The following is a 24,637-nucleotide window of genomic DNA, read 5'->3' as shown; positions in this document are numbered from 1 at the left end:
ATAGAAGCCGTGCGTTCAGATGAGTTTGCACACATCATTCTCTTGATGATATGTAGAGGATGTAGAATCACGCTTCTCTGTCTGGCAATCCGATGGACGAGTCTGGGTTTGGCGTTTGCCAGGAGAACGGTACTTACCTGACTGTATTGTGCCAAGTGTAAAGGTTGGTGGAGGGGGGATTATGGTGAGGGGTTGTTTTTCAGGGTTGAGCCTTTCAGTGAAAGAAACTCAATGCTTTAGCACAGCAAAACTTTTTGGACAATTTAATGCTCCCAACTTTGTGGGGAGAGTTTGGGGGTTTGCGCACCAGTGCACAAGGCAAGGTCCATAAAGACATGGATGAGGAGTTTGTTGTGGAGGAACTTGACTGAGCTGATCTCCACCCGACAGAACACCTTTGGGATGAATAAGAGTGGAGATGTGAGGAATAGAAGAGAGGTAATCAGGCGCTAAAGAGAGTAACTATTAAAAGCAATTTGGACTAATGGGATCACTTGCGGTTCTGAAGGAGACCTGATTTCCAGGGGGACCAAATTTGTCACTACATCGTCACATCCAGACATTTCTTTCCATTTCCTTAATTACATAACTACTTCAAACTTAAAAACACCTGAGTTAAAGCTATTTAGTCTACCTCAAACTTTCTGGTTCCAATTTCTCATTGCAACTTAAAGTTTGGCTCAACAAACTTCTTTTCTAGAAAACTCGAAAATGTAAAGAATTATATGTAGAGGATGTGCTGCAGTTTGATCTGCGCTTGTTTCCCCAGAATGGCCTGGCCATTTACCACACGGTCAGGCAAGTTAATTTCCTGTTTTACCTGGAAATCTTTCCCTTTTCCTTTTGAGTGTCCAACCTGTGTTGTGTAATCAGCCTCACCTCCTTCATTAGAAGCAATCAGGCTCCACTACATTCATTTCCAGTGGATGTGAAGGAGTGTTTCCTAATCACAGCTATTGATGTGGTGTAACCCGCGGCTCACTCCAAAAGCTGGCGTCTTATCTGACCGCAAACAGCATGTTGTTGAAAAAAAACATGGCTTATGTACGCATATTAACATTGAAAAATATTTTTCAGGAGTTCAGGCTTACTGTCCTCAGGGAGGGCTTGAGTTTGGCCTGGACTTCAGGCTGGGACAGGAACCATTAGCCACGCTGCTAAGGGATGAAAAAGTTGCTTGAATGGAGATTTAACTTGATGAGAGTGAATGTTATGGTTCAATCTGGTTCGATGTAAACAAAAGTACCTTTTTGGCTTGGCCTTTGTTTAATGAAAAAGGAAATGGTTTCATCGTCTAATACCAGCAGATCTAAAATTGCAGGATTGACCTTTGGGTTGAAACTGGAGGTGATGGAAAATTTTGAAGGTGAAAGCTAAAATGAACATTGCGTTCAGTACGGGCAGTATTGAGAGTAGTTGCCTAGGCTGGAGTGGAGACATGTGGTTCCAAGTCTATGGTTAAGTGTCTGAACAGGCAGGTTGGGTTAGCTGGATACCTTTTAAAGCTTATTGTGGAAGAGGGTTCACTGTAAATTAATTAATGAGAAAACGGGATTCTGCTCAGATAAACTTTGATGGATCCATGTAAACTAAGGCTTTCTCATTCAGATAAGAAATGAACTAATAGAAGGGAAAAATCGGCAAACGACATGTTTATATGAGGTAATTATCTAAACTCTTCCACACTGTCCAGAAGGTTTGGAGGGTTCTTGGAGAGATGGCTTGAAGGATGAAGTTGAGGGAGACGTCAAGAAGTGGTTTTAGCGGGTGATTTACTGAAAGATGAGCTCTGGATAAGGAGGTACCAGGGTTGGGATGAATTCACCCCTGGAGGAAGTTTCTCGTTGCTCCAGAACACGAGCTCAGGGTCCGATGAGCCAGACTCACTCCACTGGCAGTTTGGATGGCTTCTGGAGAAGGGTTAACGCACCGCAGATAAGCACTACTGTATATTGCAAGAGCATTGGATGTCTGGATTGATCAGAGCTTGTCTAAGTGCTTTAAATGTCCATTTCTCAATGGCAGGGATGGCTGGATGTGCCGGAGTAGTAGAAGACATGGAGGAAGATGGCGAATGTCTCTCCGGCAGGGGTCTTGTCGTTGGGGTAGGCTGGTGCCCTCGTGATGACGATACGGGCTCGGCGGCAGCATTAGGGTGTTAGGCAGAGAAGACTCGCTCTTTAAAGGAGAACTCCGGCGAACAATGAACCTTTGGTCTAATAAAACATCGGTACATAGTCAATCGTTCTCTGAGATTTGTTTTCATGATAATCGAATGTAATGAGTTTTATCTCTAAAAACTGTTTAGCGTATAACGCTAGCAATGGGGGCATTGACTAAGTAAAAAGAAATCGCTAGTTTATACCACTAACAAGGCTCAAAATAGCCCCACACTAACGCAGTAACATAATGAGGCTCCATACATGCAAAACGAAGCATTGAGAACTTTGTAAGTGTACAGACCGTTTAATAAGAAGATAGTTTATGAAGACAGTTCACTTTGCGTATACAGACAGTCTCGATAAGTCGATCCCCGAATGCCGTCAGAAGTTCGTTGAACTTCATACAGTTCAAATCACTCAGCACGACGTTCGTGGTTCGACTTATCGAGACTATTTTTTAAGATGGCTCCTGTCTGTATACGCGAAGTGAACTGTCTTCATAAAGCATCTTCTTATTAAACGGTCTGTACACTTACAAAGTTCTCAATGCTTCGTTTTGCATGTATGGAGCCTCATTATGTTACTGCGTTAGTGTGGGGCTATTTTTGGTATAAACTAGCAGTTTCTTTTTACTTAGTCAATGCCCCCATTGCTAGTACTAGCATTATACGCTAAACAGTTTATAGAGATAAGTTACAACTCTTTACATTCGAGTATCATAAAAACAACAAATCTCAGACGGTTGACTATATACCGATGTTTTATTAGACCAAAGGTTGATTGTTCGCCGGAGTTCTCCTTTAAGCCCGTGGATTGCAGCGGAGACTCCTCAGAGACCAAAGATTCTTCATCGGACATGATGATCTCAATCTGGGACATGCTGAGCGGAAAACTGTCGAGGAACAGAGGTGAGAGACGGCGATATAAAGGCTTCCCCTTGAGCTGATTGGCTGGATTATCTGAACATGCTCCTCACAAACTTTATTCAAATAAACTAAATAGAACACATTTATCTATCATATTACTGTCATGTTAATGTTACTTTAAAAATAATTCATTATTTTGAAGAACAAAAAACCCTATTAATTTCACCTAAGGCCTAGCATGTTTTCTGTGTCAGAGAAATGTCCACTTAGAAGACATTATGAATGACAATTACATTCAACAAAACTTGACCATTCTTATTTTTTGATGGAATATTGCAGTGTTTATTATAAATGATTTGTAACACTTTTTTTAATTCATGTTCCTGGTAATCTTGAACAAGAATAACGTCCCCTCCCTCTTGCAGCTCAACTCTTCTTTTCACTGATGACGAGGGAGGGGCACATCAGATCCACCAATAGCAAACCACAGACAAACTCAAGCCCCGCCCTACATTTGTTCTTGCTCCAGAAGTCTTCGTCACAACAGAGAAGAAAATATGAGCACAACAACAGTTGCTATAGTCAAGTCACCATCATTTATATAGCGCTTTTAACAATACAGATTGTTTCAAAGCAGCTTTACAGTGATGATAGGAAAAATATAAATATCCTGATAAATAGAATAGCTTTAAGTAATGTATAGTTGCTGGTCAAGGTTTTCACCTGATCTTGCGGCCTCAAGTGTACAGCCACTTGTTTTATACACCTGCTAATTCAATACGTGTTGACTTACAATAAGCAGGCTAACGTTTATTTGAGGAAATTGGTTTATAATAAGCTGTTGAGTTTGTCACACATACACTATATGACAAATGAGCGCGGATGCAATGAACGATTAAATACGGTATTTTATTCACTGAAGCCAACATTGTGTCCCTGATCTTAGTGGGCAGGCGTAAGACACGCATGCCGAGACCACAACCAACACATCCAGTCTTCTGAACACAGGGCAACAGGCATATTTAACAACATTTACAGAATGAAAGGAGTGGTACAGGATCACAGCTAAAAAAGGTATTCACTCGATCTGAGTTTGGACACCAATCGGCCCAACTGATGTTTAAGGCGCATTAAAACCAGCAGCTCTCCTTCAATACTCACACAATTGCATTTTGAGAGGAGATCTTACATTACAGGGTTTGATAGAGATTAAACGGACAAAGATGACATCCCTGGAAAAATAAACATCATGGTAAACATGAGCATTTGCACCCAAGGAGTATTCCAGTCAAAATATTGTCATAAAAAAGAAAGGTTTTTCATTTGCGTTGTTATTGTTCAGTGCGCTTGCATGCCACCATCTTTATGTAACACTTTTTCTTTTATTGTTCTCCTCATCCTATGTAAAATTTTAACAAACTATTTAAAAGGACTAAATCTGTGAACGACGTGCACTGGTAAAGGGTTAGTGCCAGAGTTACAGCTCACAGAAAACTGTTTGGTCTGGAGAAGCGGTGAACACCAACCAACATAACACAGAGCAACACATGAAAGGAAGAGTCCATCTCTTCATATATATCACCATTCATACTGATGACAGCTCTGTAGTATTCATTACTAAGTGTATATATACTGCTCAAAAGTAATTGCATTTTTTTTGTTCTAAACAGCAACAAATAAATAAAAACAAACATTGTCTAAGTGCCTCTCTGCGAGCAACAATATAAAGTCTGTTGAAAGAGCTAGTAATGACAAAAACACAAAGCAGGTATGAACGAATCCTTTCTATTTGTCAAAATTCTAACAAAAAAATAAAGTGTCCTTAAAAATATTTCAAGTAAACATTATAGACGGCAGGGACTAATATCTGTAATGTGAATAGCTTTTCATGTAGATTCCTTTCAAACCCTTAAAAGTTCAAATAAGTAAATAGATCCGGCATTGACGATCGTTGTTGGTGTGTAATAAACGCGTTCATATAGTGTTCACGTCAGTTCTGTCTGTAATGAAAATGACATCGTAAATTCAAGGTCAGCATCACGTAAAGCAACAGTTTCCAACCTAAATTCTTCCGTCTTTGAACAACCTAAACATGACAGCCAAAACACACAAGCACGGACAAACACACACAACTTTACACGAGTGAAAAATGTACCTTCGGCTGTGTACCTTCAATAAAATCAACCAGCGATTTGGTTATGCTTGAAAAACCTGCGATATAATGAAGTAACATATCACTACCCTTTATAAAGCTCTCTAAAAGAGTCGAAAGAACTAATAAAGTGCACTATAAATACTACTGTCATCTTTACAACAATAATGCTCTCAACTGAGAATTAAAAATTCAAATATATAAGATTATAAAATACACAAAAGGAGCATTGGCATTTACACTACTGAAAAAGCAGAAGTATACTCTTTACTTCAACAAACAGATAAAAAAATAAATGGCACAAACTGCACAGATGATGACGTCACCACTGACGACATCTCGCAGTCTGAGACTCCGCAACTCAGCAAGTACCTCCAAATCATCCTTAGAAAATAATCTATGTAGAGTTTCGGTCCATTGCTGCGACATGCTGGTACAATCCATTAACGATAAGTGTGAGCAGATATTACATTGAGAGTTCGGTGGCTGGTTAGTAGGTGGTTAGTACATCGGTAGCGGACTACATCAGCGACGACAGGCGGGAGGCTTCTGTTTCGTAACCATGCGCCCAAATCCTGAAACTCTTCTCGCTTTACATCCGGCCGCCACTGTCAGTTTATGTCCGCCACTCGTTTGTTTATTAAAATAACAGCTAACGCTCCGAGCGAGACTATATTTACTGCCTAACATATGTATGTGTGTGGACGCTTAACTTGAAGAAAATACTTCTCTTGAAAGAAAAGCAAATTAGGGGACAGCACAATCAAGAGAGTCACGTTCTCTGAACGACAGCGGTAGCACTTTACTTTACAGTCGCGTTCTGCATGCACTTACTATAGTAACTGGGTAATAACTAGATGCTAACCCTGAAACTATCCTTAACCCATGTAGTTACCTAAAACTAGTTCGCACTCGTACTGTAAAATAAAATGCAACCATGAAATCTTCACACGCTTACAAATTAAAAGAAAAGCACACTATTTTGCTCCACAAGCACCGGCTGGTCAAGGGAGACCTAGAGATTTACAACTTCCAATCAATTGATCAATTTACATTTTACACAAATGTTACCTGATACAACTGTCGGCAGGTAAATAAATTACATCAAAATACAGTCGCGCGTGATATACAGCGGCTCTCCGTGAGGAAGCAGAATGCCGCCTATGTGAGCTTGGGCGTCTCGGGCCGGTAGTCCTTGCGCTCGGACGTGTTGCGCTTGACCTTGGCGCTGGCCGGCTGGGACTCCTGGTTGAGAGAAGGGCTGGACTGAGACTTCTTCAGTGCTGGGTCCCCGTCCCGGGCCGTCAGGACCTCCTTCACACCCTCCTTCAGGAGCTTCACGTACATCTCGTAACGGTTCTCCTACGGAAGGGATTCAGAAAACCCATTAGACTCCATTATCATGTCATCCGCCCAATGACACAAGAGCTGCAACCACAGCTCAGCTCTGAACCTTTGGAGAAATACCTCACGAGTCACTCGTTTAAAGCAGTAGTTCACTTCAGAAATAAAATTTCCTGATAATTTACTCTCCCCCACGTCATCCAAGATATTCATGTCTTTCTTTCTTAAGTCAAAAAGAAATAAAGGTTTTTGAGGAAAACATTCCAGGATTTTTCTCCATATAGTGACTTCAATGGGGTCCAACGGTTTCAGTGCAGCTTCAAAGTCTCGACACGATCCCAGCCGAGGAACAAGAGTCTGATCTAGACAAACCAGCGGCCATTTTATAACAAAAATAAACCATTATATACTTTGTAACCACAAATGCTGGTGTTGCGCCAGCTGTGATGCTCCAGTCCTCACATCACGTTGAAAGGTCACGCGTGCTCCGTTCAGAAATGTAGAGTGGGCAAAAAACTTAAACTCATTTTCACCTCCAACATCGTTGTTCTACCTTTTTTTTTACGTTTTAAATGGCGTTTAACTTAGTCTTTGCACATTCACTTTGTATTTGGACTCCATTGAAGTCACCATATGGAGAAAAATCATGGCGTGTTCTCCTCAAAAACCTTCATTTCTTTTCCACTGAAGATATGATATGAATATCTTGATGATGACATGGGGGAGGAGTTTCAGGAAATTTTAATTCTGAAGTGAACTACTCCTGGAAAGACCACTGTTTTTTCATGCACTGGCCAATTTTGAGATATTGAGCTATTTTGCTTCCATAACAAGTCTTCTTTCAGACTAGTGGGTAGAGAATATCCCAAATACACATTTAAGAGTAAATTTTATTACACTTCTTCTACTGCGTCTGTAGATTTCCATTACAATACATATCTTAGAAGGCATTTGGAGAAAGTCTGAAATACCAACTTCAGCAGCTCTTGCAAACACCAAACTTCACAGTTTTATTGCTTATAAGTTATTTGTGTGTGTTCTGAAAGGGTTTGTTCATGTATAATTTGCCTGATTGTAAACATTAAACATTGTATTCCTAAAAACCTGGTGAACATGTGAGTATTTTTCAATTTATGACAAAAAGAGACCCAAAACCCCCTCTGTAAAAACCTTTGACTTTAACATGTTGAACAAAATGAAACAAGAATTTTGAACTTTATAAAATATGTTCAGATTTCTGTCTTAGAAATGTATGCAAATTTAATTTAATAATGTTAATTTTGCATATATATATATATAACAACATACAAAACAACTTTGCGTGTTGTGGACGCATGTTGGGGAGGTGTGGCGAAACCGCAGATGTTTTGTCGTGGTGTCTTGCCGTAAAGCACACAAACCGCACTCCTCAGCTGATTTCCTCATGTTGCTTTTCCAGCACACTGGGTAAAACTTTGTTATGTGAGACTATTCTCTGTTGATCGTTTTCTGTACTGAATGAAATCTATTTATAATAAATCAATTTGAATTGTCCTCAGTGTCTACCATTTGGAATTAATTTTAGTCACTGAGCTTGTTGCAGTGCATTCTGGGATTGGCTTATCTGGGAAGGATATATGTGATGCTGCCGAGTCTGCAGTTTCGAACAGCTGTTGTGTTGAAGATGTTGCCTAAACACACCAATCACTAATGTCTGGAACACAGCTAAACTCTAAACACAGTGTAATAAACATCAACTTACAAAAGTGCACAATAAATCTCATCTCATACTGATTATAGCACAGATTGCTCAGGGTGGTCCAAGGTAAAGATCCACGTTCAGGAGGGTCTTTTACCCTTCACCTATAAAACACACTGACTGGATATTGATCCTGATGCCTGGCCGAAAAACTGTAAAGGGTGTGTGTCTTCCCACAGAGGTGTTTCTTTTATCAGAGAGGGTGTGTGTTACATCGATGTGTGATTTGTTATTGGGAAGCATTAATACATCGCAATAGCAGTGAACTAAAAAAAACCTGATTTCACATTAACCAATACATCCTTCCACTGGGTTAATTATAATAGAGTGTATAATCTACATGTCTACATTTGTGTCAGTGTTGTATTATTTATGGCACACATCGCACCTCCCCTGCGCTTGATGACGAGCCATTATCCATCTGTTCTTCAACTCACTTAACGCAGCTCAAAATGAACATCGTCATCATTTACTCTGCCACGTGTCGTTACCTGCATGGTTTTCTTTCTTCAGTGGAGCACAAAAGATGATGTTTGAAGAGTGTTGAAAGAAGATGAATGTTGGTAACCAAACCAACATTCAACATTTAATTCCAATAAATAGACAAAAATATAATGGAAGTCAATGGGAACTGAACCTGTTTGATTCCCAACGTTCATCATCTTTTGTGCTCCACTAAAGGACTGGAATGACACAAGGAAGAGTAAAGGATGACATTCATGGCTGGAGAAGTGTGTGATGTTTCATAATTTACTTCTCCTTAACCTCAGTGATCGTAGAAGACACTTTCCACTAATAGGCACAACACAGGGTTTGATATGCTGTAAGTAAATAGTTTTTAATAATTATTTGTGAACGATGCTGCTATATCGTACAAGTTTTTTTTCCAAGTATAAATACTGTATAAAACCCTGATTTGTTGCATTTCTCTAGCAATGAATTTATAAAAATACAAACCATGTTTCTACATAAACATTTAGCTTAAACGAAGCTGCTTCTCGGTAGAAAATATCCGTATGATGATTTTGGTAACAGGACTGAATGGATGCACAGTCAACACAACAACTGTGTATCAATGGACTTCAAAGATGATTTGATTTTTAGAGATGTTTTAAACAAAATCTGCAAACAAGTTTGTAATTGTTACCGTATTAATTATTTATGCTTTAAGATTACATCAAATTATTAAGGCTACATCAAAAAGCACTGATTTGAATTCATTAAATATGAAAACAAGTATTTACACAGCATCTTGTTAATGTTTAAAGCACAGCCTCTCTGATAGGAGTGCAGTTTGATTCTCCTCCTCTGACCTTAACCATCAATCTCAGCCAGAAAACGAAGCGGCTTAAGTGAACGCATTTCCATCAGTTCTCTGCGAGTTCATCCCTGACAGTCTAGATGAGAAAACGTCAAAGACTATGAATGCGAGGGTAAAATACGGCCAAGGTAAATCTGAAATGCTTGATGGCGTCTCTTGATCGTAAAAAGGCAAGGGCGTCTACCTCAAACTCCAGGTAGTGCTCCTTCAAGCGGTACTCGTCAATCTCTTTGGCTTTGACCTTCTTATCTGGCGGGTAGGATCTGTGCTCGGCTAACTCTGTGGAGACGTGCTTCAGCTTGGCCTCGTGCGACTTGAGCTGCTCTTCCTGAAACACAACAAACATCAAAACATCACCAGTTACCGCACACACCTCAGCTCGTCCTGTCACAGTGCCTCAAGCTGGCGCACACTGTGCGGTTCTGCCCACGATATGGCCGTCTGATGCAAATTTAGCAAATCCTAAAAGAAGTCTTTGATTATTAGTTTGACATGTTCAGCAGATTAAAGGGTTAGTTCACCCAAAAATGAAAATCCTGTCAGTATTTACTCACCCTCATGTTGTTCCAACCCCGTAAGACCTTCGTTCATCTTCGGAACACAAATTAAGATATTTAAGATATTAAGATCACTCCTGTATACTAGTCCATTGGCTTCTTGAGGGAATGACTTGCTGTCCTCGAAAAGTCATTAAAGGACATCGTTAAAATAGTCCAAGTGACTACAGGGGTTCAATCTTAAGTTTATCAAACGACGAGAACACTTTTTGTGCGCAAAAACAACAAAAATGACGACTTTATTTCAACTATTAGTTTATTTCTCTCTCTGCCTTGAGTCAGGTTACTAGTTTAATAGCGTAAACTTCTGTTATTGTACGTCACACGCATCACACACATGACCAGCGTCGGCCAATGGTGAGCCTACGTGTGACGTAGCTCTACGCTATCACACTACGTTAACTGACTACAGGCCCATGGAGAAGGAAGTGAATAGTTGAAATAAAGTCGTTATTTTTGTTTGTTTTTGCGCACAAAAAGTATTCTTGTCATTTGATAAAGTTAAAATTGAGCCACTGTAGTCACTTGGACTATTTTAACGATGTCTTTAATGACTTTTCGATGCCAGCAAGTGTCATTCCCTCAAGAAGCCTATGGACTAGTATGCAGGAGCGATCTTAATATCTTAAATATCTTAGTTTGTGTTCCGAAGATGAACGAAGGTCTTACGGGGTTGGAACATGAGGGTGAGAAAATACTAACAGAATTTTCATTTTTGGGTGAACTAACCCGTTAATGACTGTAAAGGACCACTTTGGAGAGTCTAATATATGCTGTTGATTAAATGAAGTACGAGTTGGGTTATTGGTAAAATATTAGTGTAAATGTTGTAACCAGGGTTCCTACACAATTTCCATTTCAAAATTCCATACTTTTCCAGACTCAAATTTCCAGACCTCATACAGATTTTTCCGACCATATTTAAAGGGGAACTATGCAGGTTTTGTAGCTGAACTGAACAGCTTTGGAGTTATTGGAATGGTTATATGACTTCTTTCTGGTTGAATGGTGGTCGTCTCGCCCCCCCGAGCATTCATTTCGTTCGTTTGTTAAATAAGAGGCGATCTGAAATGTGTTTTTGAAATCAAGTGACCAAAGTGCTCGTTGCCGCTGCGATCAGTAGCGTGAAGGCAGTGTTCTGTTGTGACTCGCACAGCCTTCACACGGACGCACACTTCAATCCGTTGCGGAGAGACTCTCTATGTTTGTTACACAAAACCTAATGCACAAAAAAATGTGTCCCTGCTTGATATACAACCACCAATAAACAATCGGTTTTGATGAGGGAAAAAAAAAACGACTACTTAGTGCGGATTAGAACCCAGACCCTCTGACACGCTTGGCAAAAGTTCTGCCACTGGACCGAGTCGGATCTATGTATTTATTCACGTGAAAAATTCTCAACACTAACAACATATATTAGATCTCATTAAACGACTAATTAAACACAATGTACTATTGTATACTACAGTAAGTAGCACGTCACAAGGACTCCACGGCGACTCCAGGAGTCGCTGTTTGACAAAAACGGAATTACTGCGAAGTGTGCCGTTAACTTGTTCTGATAAATTGTTTTAAAATTCAACTGCTAACAAATATTTTACGTTCCAATGATTTATTATTGGCGTTTTTGGATTTTATTAGAATAGGAGAGTAGATAGACGATCCTGAAGCACAATGGCGCTACATGGTGACGCACTTTCCCACAATGCTAACAGCACCGACAAGTATGTTACACTCTGAGTCAAAATGTGTATGCTATCATGTTAAATTTGTACATTTGTACAGTGCAATGTTGTTCATTTTTGTAATTTTGTAAATTTAAATAACTGTAAACCCCTACAGAAACAAAAGGGATGTTCATGTACAATTAACCAGAAAATTAGAAAATAGAGCTAAAGTCATGTTTAGTTGTTTAGTCAAAGATGTCTTAGATGCTTAGTAAAACTCTGTTTGAGGTAGGGGCGCTGTGATGGCAACTGCTGCCTAACAACCAATCACTGCAGACCTAGACTCAGGCAGATCAAGTGTAAAAACGATCTTTAGGCAGCGCTCGCTGGCAGCCTAATCCAAACGCCAAAAAGATGATTGCATATTATATACATTTAGAAGTGATTAATTTTATATTTAGAAAATGAACAAACGGTACGATAGTCTGGAAACATAAATATTTTTCCATACTCTGATTTACTTTTTCCATACTTTTCCAGACCTGGAAATTACTCAAATCAAATTCCATACTTTTCCATACTTTTCCAAACTGCGTAGGAACCCTGTGTAACTTATTTAAATATTTATATTTTGTATGTGCTTTTGTTATTTGTATGTGAATGACCGGAAATTTGGTGCACCTGTAATGTTGAGACTTGTCCTTTTTTCTTGATGAACATTTAAACGGTGTGAATGGGGAGCAGCTGTGTTTGAGCCTACATGCATTTTAGCTGAGATCTCGTGTTTTATTCATGAACTTGAAACTTGACTCCCGTTTTATGACGGAAGAGAGGATTATCATAGATTGTTTGCATTCCTTGATGAGCGCAGCGAAGTATGATGTGTTTTCATTCATTGATAATTCATAATATTGTCCATATGTATGGTTTTATGAGCTGTATAATTAATGTTTGTCACCCTAAATGTTTGCTTGTGTAATGATGTTTGTAATCGTGAAAACAAGTGTGTGAAATGTTTGCTGTGTGTATGTTTTCAATACAGTTTTCACAGTGCTATATAAAGGACACATTTGCATCAGTCGAGACTCTCTTTTTTGGATCCAAGGGCTGCTACAATGACGATTAAATTTTACCTCAGATGAAACTCTGGCAGTGTCAGATTATTCGACTCTCAGTCCTACAGTTTGACTTAATTTTGACGGCCAAAGAAAATCTGTGAACAAAATTAACGTTAGAGATTTGTTTGTAGCCAGTTTCAGTCCCGTGTGTAATGCAGCTCACAGTCACCGAACGCGTCAATTGATTAGTGATATAGAACTTCAGATGAGTTTTCTTGCGCTTGTAACACATCTTGACTGTCACCCAGTCTGACATTAATGACAACTGAGATCTTACAGTGTGACATGGCTCACAGCGAGGATCATGTTCGCACAGTCTGACAAGCAACAATCGTAAAGGCGATCATAAATCGCACTTTGATCTTCGTGAACGCACCTGAGACATGCGTGTGGTGGTGGCCGGCAGCAGCGGGCGGCTGAACTTCTTCTGAGAGCCAATGGCAGCGGGGAATGACGGGGCCGAAAACATGGCCGCCACTGAGTTTATTATCCCAATCCAGGCCTCCATTTCCTCAGGGCTCCTGCAGAGAAGAGGTTTCACAGGCTCACATGACCACAGTTGTGCCAACTCACAGTCAACCTCACGCAGGAATTTGACCACCAGAAGAGACAAACCAGGCTTAATTGAGCTTGAGCTGAAGCATGACTTTAGATGTGTGGTTGCGTGTGCAATGTTTGTGTGTAGCAGTGCTGGTGTCTGCGAGCAGATCTTACTGGGCCTGGAAGAGGAACACTCTCCAGTCAGCCGTCTTGAGCTTCAGCACATTGGGCTTCTTCTCGTAGTCCATGGCCTTGATGGCAAGAGCATGATGCACACTGATGGCGTTCTTCAGATCGTCCTCCGACAGGGCCTTCTCCGGCTTATACTCGTCCTACAAACACACACACACACACACACAGTGAGTGAGTGTTATAGTGTGTGTGCGTTTGTGTATGCACTATGTATTTGAAGATCTTTAAACTAAAAATACATTTTACTATGTATTTTTCATGGTTCCTCAATATATGAATATTATCATATTTAATTGCCTTAAAATAAATTATCATCAATTAAGGGACCAGGATGTTGGAGCCATAAAGTTACAATGACAGAATTTAATATTGTTACACAATGTTTTCATTATAGTCTATTACTAAATTCATTATACGTCTTAGTTTTCAGTGGTAAACAGGATGAATTGCATTTTGCAGCAGACGGTAGTGATGTGGGAAGGGGAAGTGCGAAGGTAGATAGTTTTTCCCTCTATTAAAACTACCTTTATACACACAGGGTATATACAGTAATCCTTAAGTTAAATTTACTACTTTTTAATACCTTTTTTACTACCTTCCGAATTTTTTTTAAAACCATCACGACACTGAATTGCAAGTGTTAACCAGCGACCTTTCTATTACACAGATTGACATTTATAACATACAAAAATGAATAGATTTAGAACACGCATTCCATTTTTATGTTTCGTGGATTGCATTTGCGACCGAAGTGCATTAGCTCCCATCCAGCTGACATTGATGTTTTTTTACACACCAAACAATAGAGTGAATGCATTGACATCACTTTCCCGCCGGTACAACCCCCCTCAGCCTGACTGAGTGGCAAAAGATCTGCTGCGTGACTGGATTTAATAGGGGAAACTATAAAACGAAAATGCGACTAAAACTAACAATTTGATGAATTTAAACTAAATGTTGGACTCAATATAGTTGGACAACTTACTAAAGATCCAGTGATCCACGGATATTGACATGCAGCCAGCAATTGTGTCGCCTGAGATTTATGTTTGCCTGATTTCAATAAAAGGGAAATAAAAGCAATATATAGACCTACATAGGCTAAAACAAATTTGCCTGTGAACACTTCATATAAATACAATAGAGGTAGGTCTAAATCCGGGTGATCACTTATATCAGGGTTATATAGCCTCTATATATCGTCATATCGTCCAGCCATTGAATATGACGTCAGCATCAAACAGACAGAGATGAAAGATCTTTGATTGTGCCCAGATAAGCCACAGCCCATATTTATTCAGACTAACGCAAACACAAAATAGGACACCTGATAGTCTGGAAAAAAAAAAATAATACTTAATTTTAAAAAAAATAATACCTCTCAGACTACATTTAACACTTTTAATGGCCTTAAATTTGACAATTTTGATTTATCACTTTTTAATACATTTTAAAACCCCGCGGACACCCTGACACAGCTTTGTTTTCAAGTCTTTACTTGCTTGAAACAAAGTTTTGCTCAAACTGGTTTGGAATAGAATCAAATAAACTTTCCCATATAGAAGCAAGCACATACAAAAGGAAGCCATTACAAGTTTAATCTTTCAAAGCTTATTATTTCCTCCACAGTAAATGATAACGAGGAAGCCATCCGGCAGCACATCTCCTGCTCCTCTGATGAGAGTCGTTCGGTGTGATTGCTGAACATCGTTAGCTGATGAAGCCTGAACCCTGAAGCTGCGGGACAGTCCGTCACCAGCACTAATATAAGCACAGGTAGACCTCTCACGCCGGTGACTTCTGCATCGCTGCACAGCCGAGCAACTCATGCCAGATCAAATGGAGCACATTAATAAACTATTGTACTGCGCTTCTTTCTTTGATGGGCTCTGAAAAGGTCTGTCAGACCCGAAATAAACGTGTGAATGTGATTACCTCTCACCATCTGAGTCCCCCAGGAGGAGAAATTGAATTATTATTGATCACGTTTGCAGGAAATGATGGAAATTTTAATAATCAGCAGTGCGAGGAGGGGGAGATGAAAGAGTGGAAAAACAAACCTTCTGCAAATAGAGGATCATGCCTTTGAGAACAGCATAAAAGGTCTTCCAGCCTCGCTTTCCTCTTGGTGCTAGAGAACACAAACAATGTAAATATTAAAATCATGATGATAATATTCTGCAACATTATTTCAGGGGTATTATTTCTATGTAAAGAAAAATGTATCATTTTTATGTTTTTGATTTAAAGACAAATCAAAGCAGAACTTTTGCTCCATTCATTTAGGAATTACAGCCTATTTGCCAGGGGTCAGACAGCAAGTAAGGTTGACATCGGGACAAAACATATTTTTGACTCTAGATTGCAGGCCAGAACATAATCAATGGATAATTTAAGAAATTAATTGATGAAAAACGCAACTAGAATTGCCTGTGACAGACTGTTACAGTGAGCTCTTACTCTGTGTTAAATCCAAGGACAGTCATTAACAAAAAGCCACATTTGTGTAGGGGTGTCTGGGTACACTGGATACATTAATAAAGCTGTAGGGATGAGTCACGATTTTCGAATATTCGATTTGTTGATTTAATTATAAAAAATCGGATAGGTTGTGCGATTATTGTCCTGATGTTTTCAGTGCTGATTCGGTGGTGTTCATGTAACCAGAGGGTGACGCTGCCAATAACTCAAAAGCTGTCACAAGGAACCGACAAAAGTAATGCTTATAAATGATTCAAATATAGCAAGGAGACATTTTAATTGTTTATTAGTGTCTGTGTCGGCTGCAATTGTGACCGCAGTAGTTAACGCACCTATAAAGAGAAATGCACTTTTCATATGGATTATATAAGCAGAGAGTAGTCTGTTTCTTTTCGTTTTGAATTGTTTCGTTTGAAATTAGACATTTTTAAGCTTTCTATATATTTCTCGTGTCTGTGAGATAGCTTAACCCTCAGACGGTCTTCGTTTCGATGTCACATCCTGAGCCTTCCTGGTCAGAAGTGACCGGTCCCCTAAAAATGAAATTTCCTCCATCCCAGTAAAACCAATGCAATTTATTTTTGTTCTATAGTATTTATTCTTTGTAATTTAGTATTTTGAGACAATTTGATTGAATTTATTCATATTTATGCAATATTTATGGTCCATTTTTGCCATGGAAATATAATATATATATATATATATATATAAAGAGTTCAGATGCAAAAGCCTCTAAGTGCCATTTGAAATTTTCTTCTAGAATGATCATTTTTATCAAGCTTATATATTCAAGTTCAGTAATTTCACTTCAATGACAATTAATAGGTAATCTTCATTGCAATTTAAGTGAAATTACTGAACTTAAACATACAAGCTTGATAAAAATGATCATTCTAGAAGAAAATATCAAATGGCACTTAGAGGCTTTTGCATCTGAACTCTTCATATATATATGTATATAGATCATGACCTCAAATTCTTTGTGTGTTCACATACATAATGCCATAAAAGTCACCAAGTTTCGTAACATTCCGATGAATTTTTAGAAATTCAAAACAGAAAATGTTACGGTCATAAATGACCGAAGACCGTTTGAGGGTTAAATGCTGAATTTCGGTTCATTTATAAGAGCTCCAGTTCACAAGCAATGCAATCTTGCCGGCGCCTCCATGTCCTGATTATATTGTCTGCTATATTTACTTCTTATTAAATCCAGGCAATTGGATGACAAAACCTTGATTAAAAATAAGATACAAATGATACAAAATTAAATTACATTTTTAGAAAGGCTTTCTACAAAACAAAACTTAATGAAGTGGTCAAAATCATGACTGACCCACCCACGTCACCCGATATATTGCGGCAACTTGCAACACATCCCGCGTTGTCAAAACACACGTACGCTATTATGTTGTGTGTGTAGAGTGATGTTACCATTGAAGCTAGCTGGTGAGAGAAAATGACACTACCAAAGAGTTTAAAGAGGAAAGTTGACAGCAAAAATAGCCATACAAAGAATAATGAAAAGACGATTGTGTGTTCATCCTAACTAGTTTTGAAAATGCAAAGCCAGTGTGCCTTATCTGCAACGACAACCCAATCCAACTAAATGCGTCTCTATAGCACGCATTGTTTTTGTCGTGCAATTTATATGCAAAAATTTGTTTACGTCCATATGATATGCATGGGTAGGTTTAGTAGTGGTGTGGGGTGCGTGTGTATTATACGCAATAAAGCGCATATCAATCGCACATAAACACAACGCATGCTATACAGACGCATTTAATATAATATTAGACATTTCATGGTGGTTATTTTAGAGGTGTGTCTAGCGATCCACACTCACAGAATGTCTTTCAGAACTTTTCAGGCTGCGCCGCGGTTTTGGCCCATGGGCCGCCTGTTGCGACCAATGCTATTTGCACTGAAAACCAAAGTGACATGTTCCAGAGAAAAAATAAAACCACCCAGACTGCATAAGTGAGCACACCCTTTTATAAATGTGTATGTGACTGTGTTGAGAATGAACTAATGATCAAGCTTCAGTGCCTTCAGCATTAACTCCAGATAAACCCCGGCTGCTCCTGTAGGATCTTCTTAGTTGCTTCGACTACAGGAGCCATGGATCATTATTCAAAGGTTTTGTCAATGTTCAAAGGTTTTTGTGTGCCCTTTCTTGCCCTTCATTTCTTGAAAACATTTCCAAAGCATCAGAAAAACCATGGAGCACAGTGAAGACAGTCTTCAAGTGGAGAAGTGCGGCAGAACAGTCACGATCAAGAACAGGGTCAAAACTGATGAGAAGACGGCTCTCTGGTTTTGTCCGTCCTTCTGTTAGACTCTCACACATGAATTATGGTGAATATCTGTCAGCTGTTAAATTTAACTACACAATTAGATAATACCAGTTTAGCTCAACCAGTGACCAAGCAATGCTTCATGTTGTTCAGTCTGTGTGTAAAAAGAGCATTACCAATTAAAGAAAAAACACTCAATATAACGTGATCAGGTCAAAGTGTCTGAATAACGTTTGGTCCCAAATTTTTATACATTTTACACATAGTCACTGTACGAAGAATTTTTGGGAATAAGATGTCAGTTATATATATAACTATAGTGCCCTGCAGACACTAGTAAAATATATATATATACACACATATACACTCACCGGCCACTTTATTAGGTACACCTGTCCAACTGCTCGTTAACACTTAATTTCTAAGCAGCCAATCACATGGCAGCAACTCAGTGCATTTAGGCATGTAGACATGGTCAAGACAATCTCCTGCAGTTCAAACCGAGCATCAGTATGGGGAAGAAAGGTGATTTGAGTGACTTTGAACGTGGCATGATTGTTGGTGCCAGAAGGGCTGGTCTGAGTATTTCAGAAACTGCTAATCTACTGGGATTTTCACGCACAACCATCTCTAGGGTTTACAGAGAATGGTCCGAAAAAGAAAAAACATCCAGTGAGCGGCAGTTCTGTGGGCGGAAATGCCTTGTTGATGCCAGAGGTCAGAGGAGAATGGCCAGACTGGTTCGAGCTGATAGAAGGGCAACAGTGACTCAAATAACCACCCGTTAGAACCAAGGTGGGCAGAAGAGCATCTCTGAACGCACAGTACGTCGAACTTTGAGGCAGATGGGCTACAGTAGCAGAAGACCACAACGGGTGCCACTCCTTTCAGCTAAGAACAGGAAACTGAGGCTACAATTTGCACAAGCTCATCGAAATTGGACAATAGAAGATTGGAAAAACGTTGCCTGGTCTAATGAGTCTCGATTTCAGCTGCGACATTCGGATGGTAGGGTCAGAATTTGGCGTCTACAACATGAAAGCATGGATCCATCCTGCCTTGTATCAACGGTTCAGGCTGGTGGTGGTGGTGTCATGGTGTGGGGAATATTTTCTTGGCACTCTTTGGGCCCCTTGGTACCAATTGAGCATCGTTGCAACGCCACAGCCTACCTGAGTATTGTTGCTGACCATGTCCATCCCTTTATGACCACAATGTACCCAACTTCTGATGACTACTTTCAGCAGGATAATGCGCCATGTCATAAAGCTGGAATCATCTCAGACTGGTTTCTTGAACATGACAATGAGTTTGCTGTACTCAAATGGCCTCCACAGTCACCAGATCTCAACCCAATAGAGCATCTTTGGGATGTGGTGGAACGGGAGATTCGCATCATGGATGTGCAGCTGACAAATCTGCGGCAACTGTGTGATGCCATCATGTCAATATGGACCAAACTCCCTGAGGAATGCTTCCAGCACCTTGTTGAATCTATGCCACGAAGAATTGAGGCAGTTCTGAAGGCAAAAGGGGGTCCAACCCGTTACTAGCATGGGGTACCTAATAAAGTGGCCGGTGAGTGTATATATATATATATATATATGGGGACTTAGCCATTTTTGGTTCGACTCTATCTCCCATATTCTCTCTCTGTATGGCTATTGGGCAGAACGCCAAGATGCAAAACTTTGACACAAAAGAAAAACATCCAAGCCTGGCTAAACTCTGCAAAAACCTTTATCAATTCTCCCAAAACCATGTAAAAAGTTTGAAAGTGAACAGAATGGCCATGGTGAAGCATGATGGTGCAGAAGCCGGCTTCAGTGGAGGAGAGGGGAATCATGAGTCGCTCCAAGAACCAGTCAGTTTTTGGCACAGAACCTTCTGGCATCTGACAGAAAGCTGAATATGAAGAGAACTTCCACCTCAGCATGACTGATCCAAAACAATGATCTGAACCAACGGTAGAAAGACTTCAGTAAAGACAGATCAATGTTTGAACAACCCAGTCAGATCTGAACATCTGTGCACAGGACATGCAAAACGTACGTCAATCTGGTTTTCAGTGGCATCGCATAGATTGTAATTATACATTAAACATGCAAAAGTTCTGAAATTATCTGATTTATTGATCAGATGATTTACATCACAAAAACAGGTGTGTACTTTTTATATTCACTGGATGTGCTACTATTTTCCACTCAGTAACATGGCTGTTAAACTCCATAAACCACTAATAAAAGATATAAAACTAACATAACTGTAGTCCATATATGACTCGCACCATTTTTTAAGTCTTCTGAAGTCCTATCCTTTTTGTGAGGAACAAACTCAAATTTAAGATTAAGGATGCACAATAGGCATGGGCGGTATCCAAATTTTCATACCATCAAACCTCCTCCCTATTTTACCGCGGTATAAGGTATTACCGCGTGACTAATTAAAAATTACGAAATAAGGCTCAGACGGTATCACACATGATGACACGTTCAACCAGAGAGTGTCGGTTCCAATAATGCATCTAAAAGCTGTCAATCAACTATTAGAAAACAGGAGGTGCACATTGTCTCACACCAGAGAATGTGAGCAGAGTGGTGATATTTCCTCTAGAGAGGGGAGCGCATTTATGGAGATCACGCGCCACGAGCTCTGTCCACTCGGTGAAGCGAGCCGAGTGGAGCCGAGATAACATTATTTATTAATAAACTAGTGTTTTTGTCAGTTGCTGCAAAGATAAAGATTGCATTGACGATGGAAACTGGCATCTTCACGGTAGTGAACACGAATAAAGAGTAGCCTGAATAAGCCTATAGCAGAGAGCAGCCCATTTCTTTTAGCTTGTAATTGTTTTGTTTAAAAGTATAGACTAAAAGTATAGACATTTCAAGCTTACTATATATATACTGTACACTTCTCAGATCATTAAGACATGCATCTTATATGCCGAGTTTCAGTTCATGTATGAATCGGGCTCCAGTCACGGGTCGGCGCGTGTCCTGATTACTATCTTTGCTTTGTATTTATTAATCCAGGCAATTCGTTGATGAAAAAAATAAATAAATGAAGATGCAATTTATTCAAAACGAAATTCGTTTTAAAGAAAGGCTTTGTACAAAACAAAACATAACAAGTGGTCATAATCATGTCTGACTGACTATGTCAGTTGCTGCAAAGATAAAGACTGCATTGACGATGCAAACTAGCATCTTCGCGGTAGTGAACGCGAATGAAGAGTAATGCACACTTCATATGAATTAGCCTAAACATAAGCAGAGAGCAGCCAATTTCTTTTAGATTGTTTGTTTTGTTTAAAAGTAGACATTTCAAGCTTACTATATATATATACACTTCTCAGATCTTGTTTCTTATATGCGAGGTTCAGTTCATGTATGAGTCGCGCTCCAGTCACGCGCCGGCGCGTGTCCTGATCACTATATTTGCTTATTATTAATTAATCCAGGCAATTCGTTGATGAAAAAAACATTAAAATGAAGATGCAATTTATTCAAAACGAAATTCGTTTTAAAGAAAGGATTTCTACAAAACAAAACGTAATAAGTGGTCATAATCATGTCTGACTGACCCATTCCAAAAGTTTTCCGATATTGCGCATTTTATGATCTTATCTTATCTCATGAAGTTCCCTTTTCATAAACTCAACATACATAGAAAAACATCATATTATTAAAAAAATATGAAAGGAATACGTTTTTTTTTTTTTCAAACCTAGCTTATATTTAAGCGTTACACGGTCCGGCCCGCTTTAGACTACATACATGTGTGCGTGCATGTGGTGGTGGAGCATTTATTTTCAAATAATAATTGAATAATACCAGGCAATCTTTAAATATTATTTTTGCTTGAAATGCCCATCCCTGCCAAACTGCAGAAGTCGTGCTCTATTTCGAGACCAAGTCACTCGGTGCGCAACTTGCAATCTTAGCCCTCTCTTCCCGACTCTCTCGTCACCACACTGTCACGTCATGAGAACCAGATATAAGCATTTTAGCCATTAAATAAATTGTATTTAAAACATTGCATTTATATAGGATATTATATCCTATTTAAGGATTTATATAGGATACTTATATCCTATTTAAGTGCATTGGTTTTTTTTTCTGACGGTATGATGATATTGAAACTGATACCGTTGCTATTTTTAGATCCCGCGGTATACGATATTACCGTAATACCGCCCAAGCCTAATGCACAATATATCGGACACCATACCGACATCAGTCGTTATATGTTCATTTTTAACGTTACCGTTATCGGGCAGATGAGAAAATTAGCCAGAAATATTAAAATCGAGAAATAATGTATTATTTCCTTCAGCTGAGACTCTTCAGCACTGTTCAACATTATTAAAGATGCAATGATTGATCGATTTTCACGTGATCGGCCATGATCGGCGATCGGCCGGTCAGTCTGGCATTTGCCGATTTTATGCCGGTAAAATGTACTCACACGCCGCATGATTAATGTTGTGCATCAGTATCACACGTGCACAGACTGCACACTGAACGCACATGTTGTAAACCTTGTGAATTAAGGGCGTTTCACACCGCAAGCGGGAGCAGCACGTTGTTTTTTACATTTTTTTTTCAACTAACTGAAGTAGGCTAGGCTATGTCAGAAAAGAAAATGAAGACTTTTTAAATTTGTTTTTATTATTTCCTAATGGTTTCCATGCACATGCTCCACTTGTCCTGTTTAGCCTGGCTGGACAAGTGTCAGATGAGAGAAGAACTGTTTGAGAAATAAAACTTGCCATTGATGTAAAAGTGATTGCAATTGGCCTATGTGTGTGAGAGAGAGAAATCTATATACTGCAAGGCTATATTTATTTTAAAAATTCTATTAAATTTAAATGCTATATATATCTAGTTTTTTTATTTTTGGTTATTGGATGTAAAAAAAGGAAATGGTTCTTCCATAACACTGCACTTTAGATGTGTGTGAATTTCCCACACCAGGAGTAATTTATATAGTTCTGTTTTATAGCAATTATCTGTTCAAACTGTTCTATGCAAAATGTTCTATTAAAGAGAAGAATACATTTTTGTGTGTACTGTAAAGTGGTTTGAAAAATGAAATCGGAATCGGCTAAAATTGGTATCGGCAGGTCAAACTCAAGGAAAAATCGGAAATCGGGATCGGCCTAGAAAACTGTAATCGGTGCATCTCTAAACATTATGCTTTTGAATTGCTTTAAATATGATTGGAATCCCTTCAAAAAAGGAAAATACAGTAAAGTACAACATGTGCATCACAAATCTGTCATATAGACTACATAAATTTATTATGAGAACATTATAATTGTGAGCACGGCTTTTAATTGTGAGACTTTTGTTCTTGTAATCAGGCTCTCAAAAATGATATAAAAATTTGGATTTAGATTTATAAGCCAATTTATCGGTTCTCGGCTTTCAGATATAAAGAATTATCGGTTATCGTTACGAGCCAAAATTTATATCGGTGCATCTCTAAGATGTTATTCACAGATAATCAATGATAGTACCGTATGCTTCTGCGTACTCAATACAATCAGCAACATCATAGTAAAAGCAAGATCGATTAGTTTTGTACTGCTTTTGGAGCTCAACAGAATCCGTTCTCATTCCCTCTCATTCGCTGTGTGTTCCACTCAAGCATTGTGTATGTTAGGGGTGGCACGGTACATGAAAAAACACCCGAACCGTTCGGTTCGCCTGTCTCGGTTCAGAGCGTGTGTGCGTCTCACGGTTCGACGCATGCGCAATGTAGCCTCGTGCCCGTATGTGACGTGTGTTTTCTTTTCGCGCGACATAAGCTTGGACCGGCGCTGCTGCACAGAGCGACCGGTGAATAACATCAAACTAGTGCGAGAACGACAGCTCCGTATGCTTTTCAATCACTTTCGCGGTATTTGAAGTCATTACCGATCGCTCTGTGCAGCGTCGGTTCAAGTTAGTAAACAAGCCAGTAAAAGTGGAGTATGCAGGTCACGGCACGCGGAGAAATTGCAAGTGGGAGAGATGAGGGAGTTGGAGGATGCGCCAGCGTCGTATAAGTCTATGGTACAAGTCCAGTGTGTGGGAACATTTTGTATTTCATGTAATGATATTTTAATATAACTACTACATACTAGCAATTTAATATACTACTACATACTATAACTAGCTACAGTGGCACTTTATGTTTAGATAAGAGCTTC

The 24,637-nt window shown here is 39.2% G+C and overlaps 1 protein-coding gene across 3 annotated transcripts in view; it reads right to left on the bottom strand.

The window, feature by feature from the left end:
• Positions 1-3,605: 3,605 nt before the first annotated feature.
• psd3l (pleckstrin and Sec7 domain containing 3, like) overlaps positions 3,606-24,637 on the bottom strand; it is a 163,444-nt gene continuing 142,412 nt past the window's right edge. For all 3 annotated transcript variants that reach the window (XM_039676604.2, XM_089126337.1, XM_089126338.1), the window contains exons 12-16: positions 15,721-15,791; positions 13,643-13,800; positions 13,305-13,449; positions 9,768-9,911; positions 3,606-6,542 (exon numbers count right to left, since the gene is read on the bottom strand). In XM_039676604.2, the coding sequence (XP_039532538.2) occupies positions 6,342-6,542; positions 9,768-9,911; positions 13,305-13,449; positions 13,643-13,800; positions 15,721-15,791 (719 nt within the window). In that variant the 3' untranslated portion in view covers positions 3,606-6,341. The remainder of the gene's footprint in view (positions 6,543-9,767; positions 9,912-13,304; positions 13,450-13,642; positions 13,801-15,720; positions 15,792-24,637) is intronic.

This window comes from Pimephales promelas, chromosome 23 (genome assembly GCF_988280905.1).
Source record: "Pimephales promelas chromosome 23, fPimPro1.hap1.1, whole genome shotgun sequence".
In the NCBI taxonomy this organism is placed as follows: Eukaryota; Metazoa; Chordata; class Actinopteri; order Cypriniformes; family Leuciscidae; genus Pimephales; species Pimephales promelas.
The sequence above is the reverse complement of the archived record's forward strand: the minus strand, read 5'-3'. Positions and strand labels throughout refer to the sequence as shown.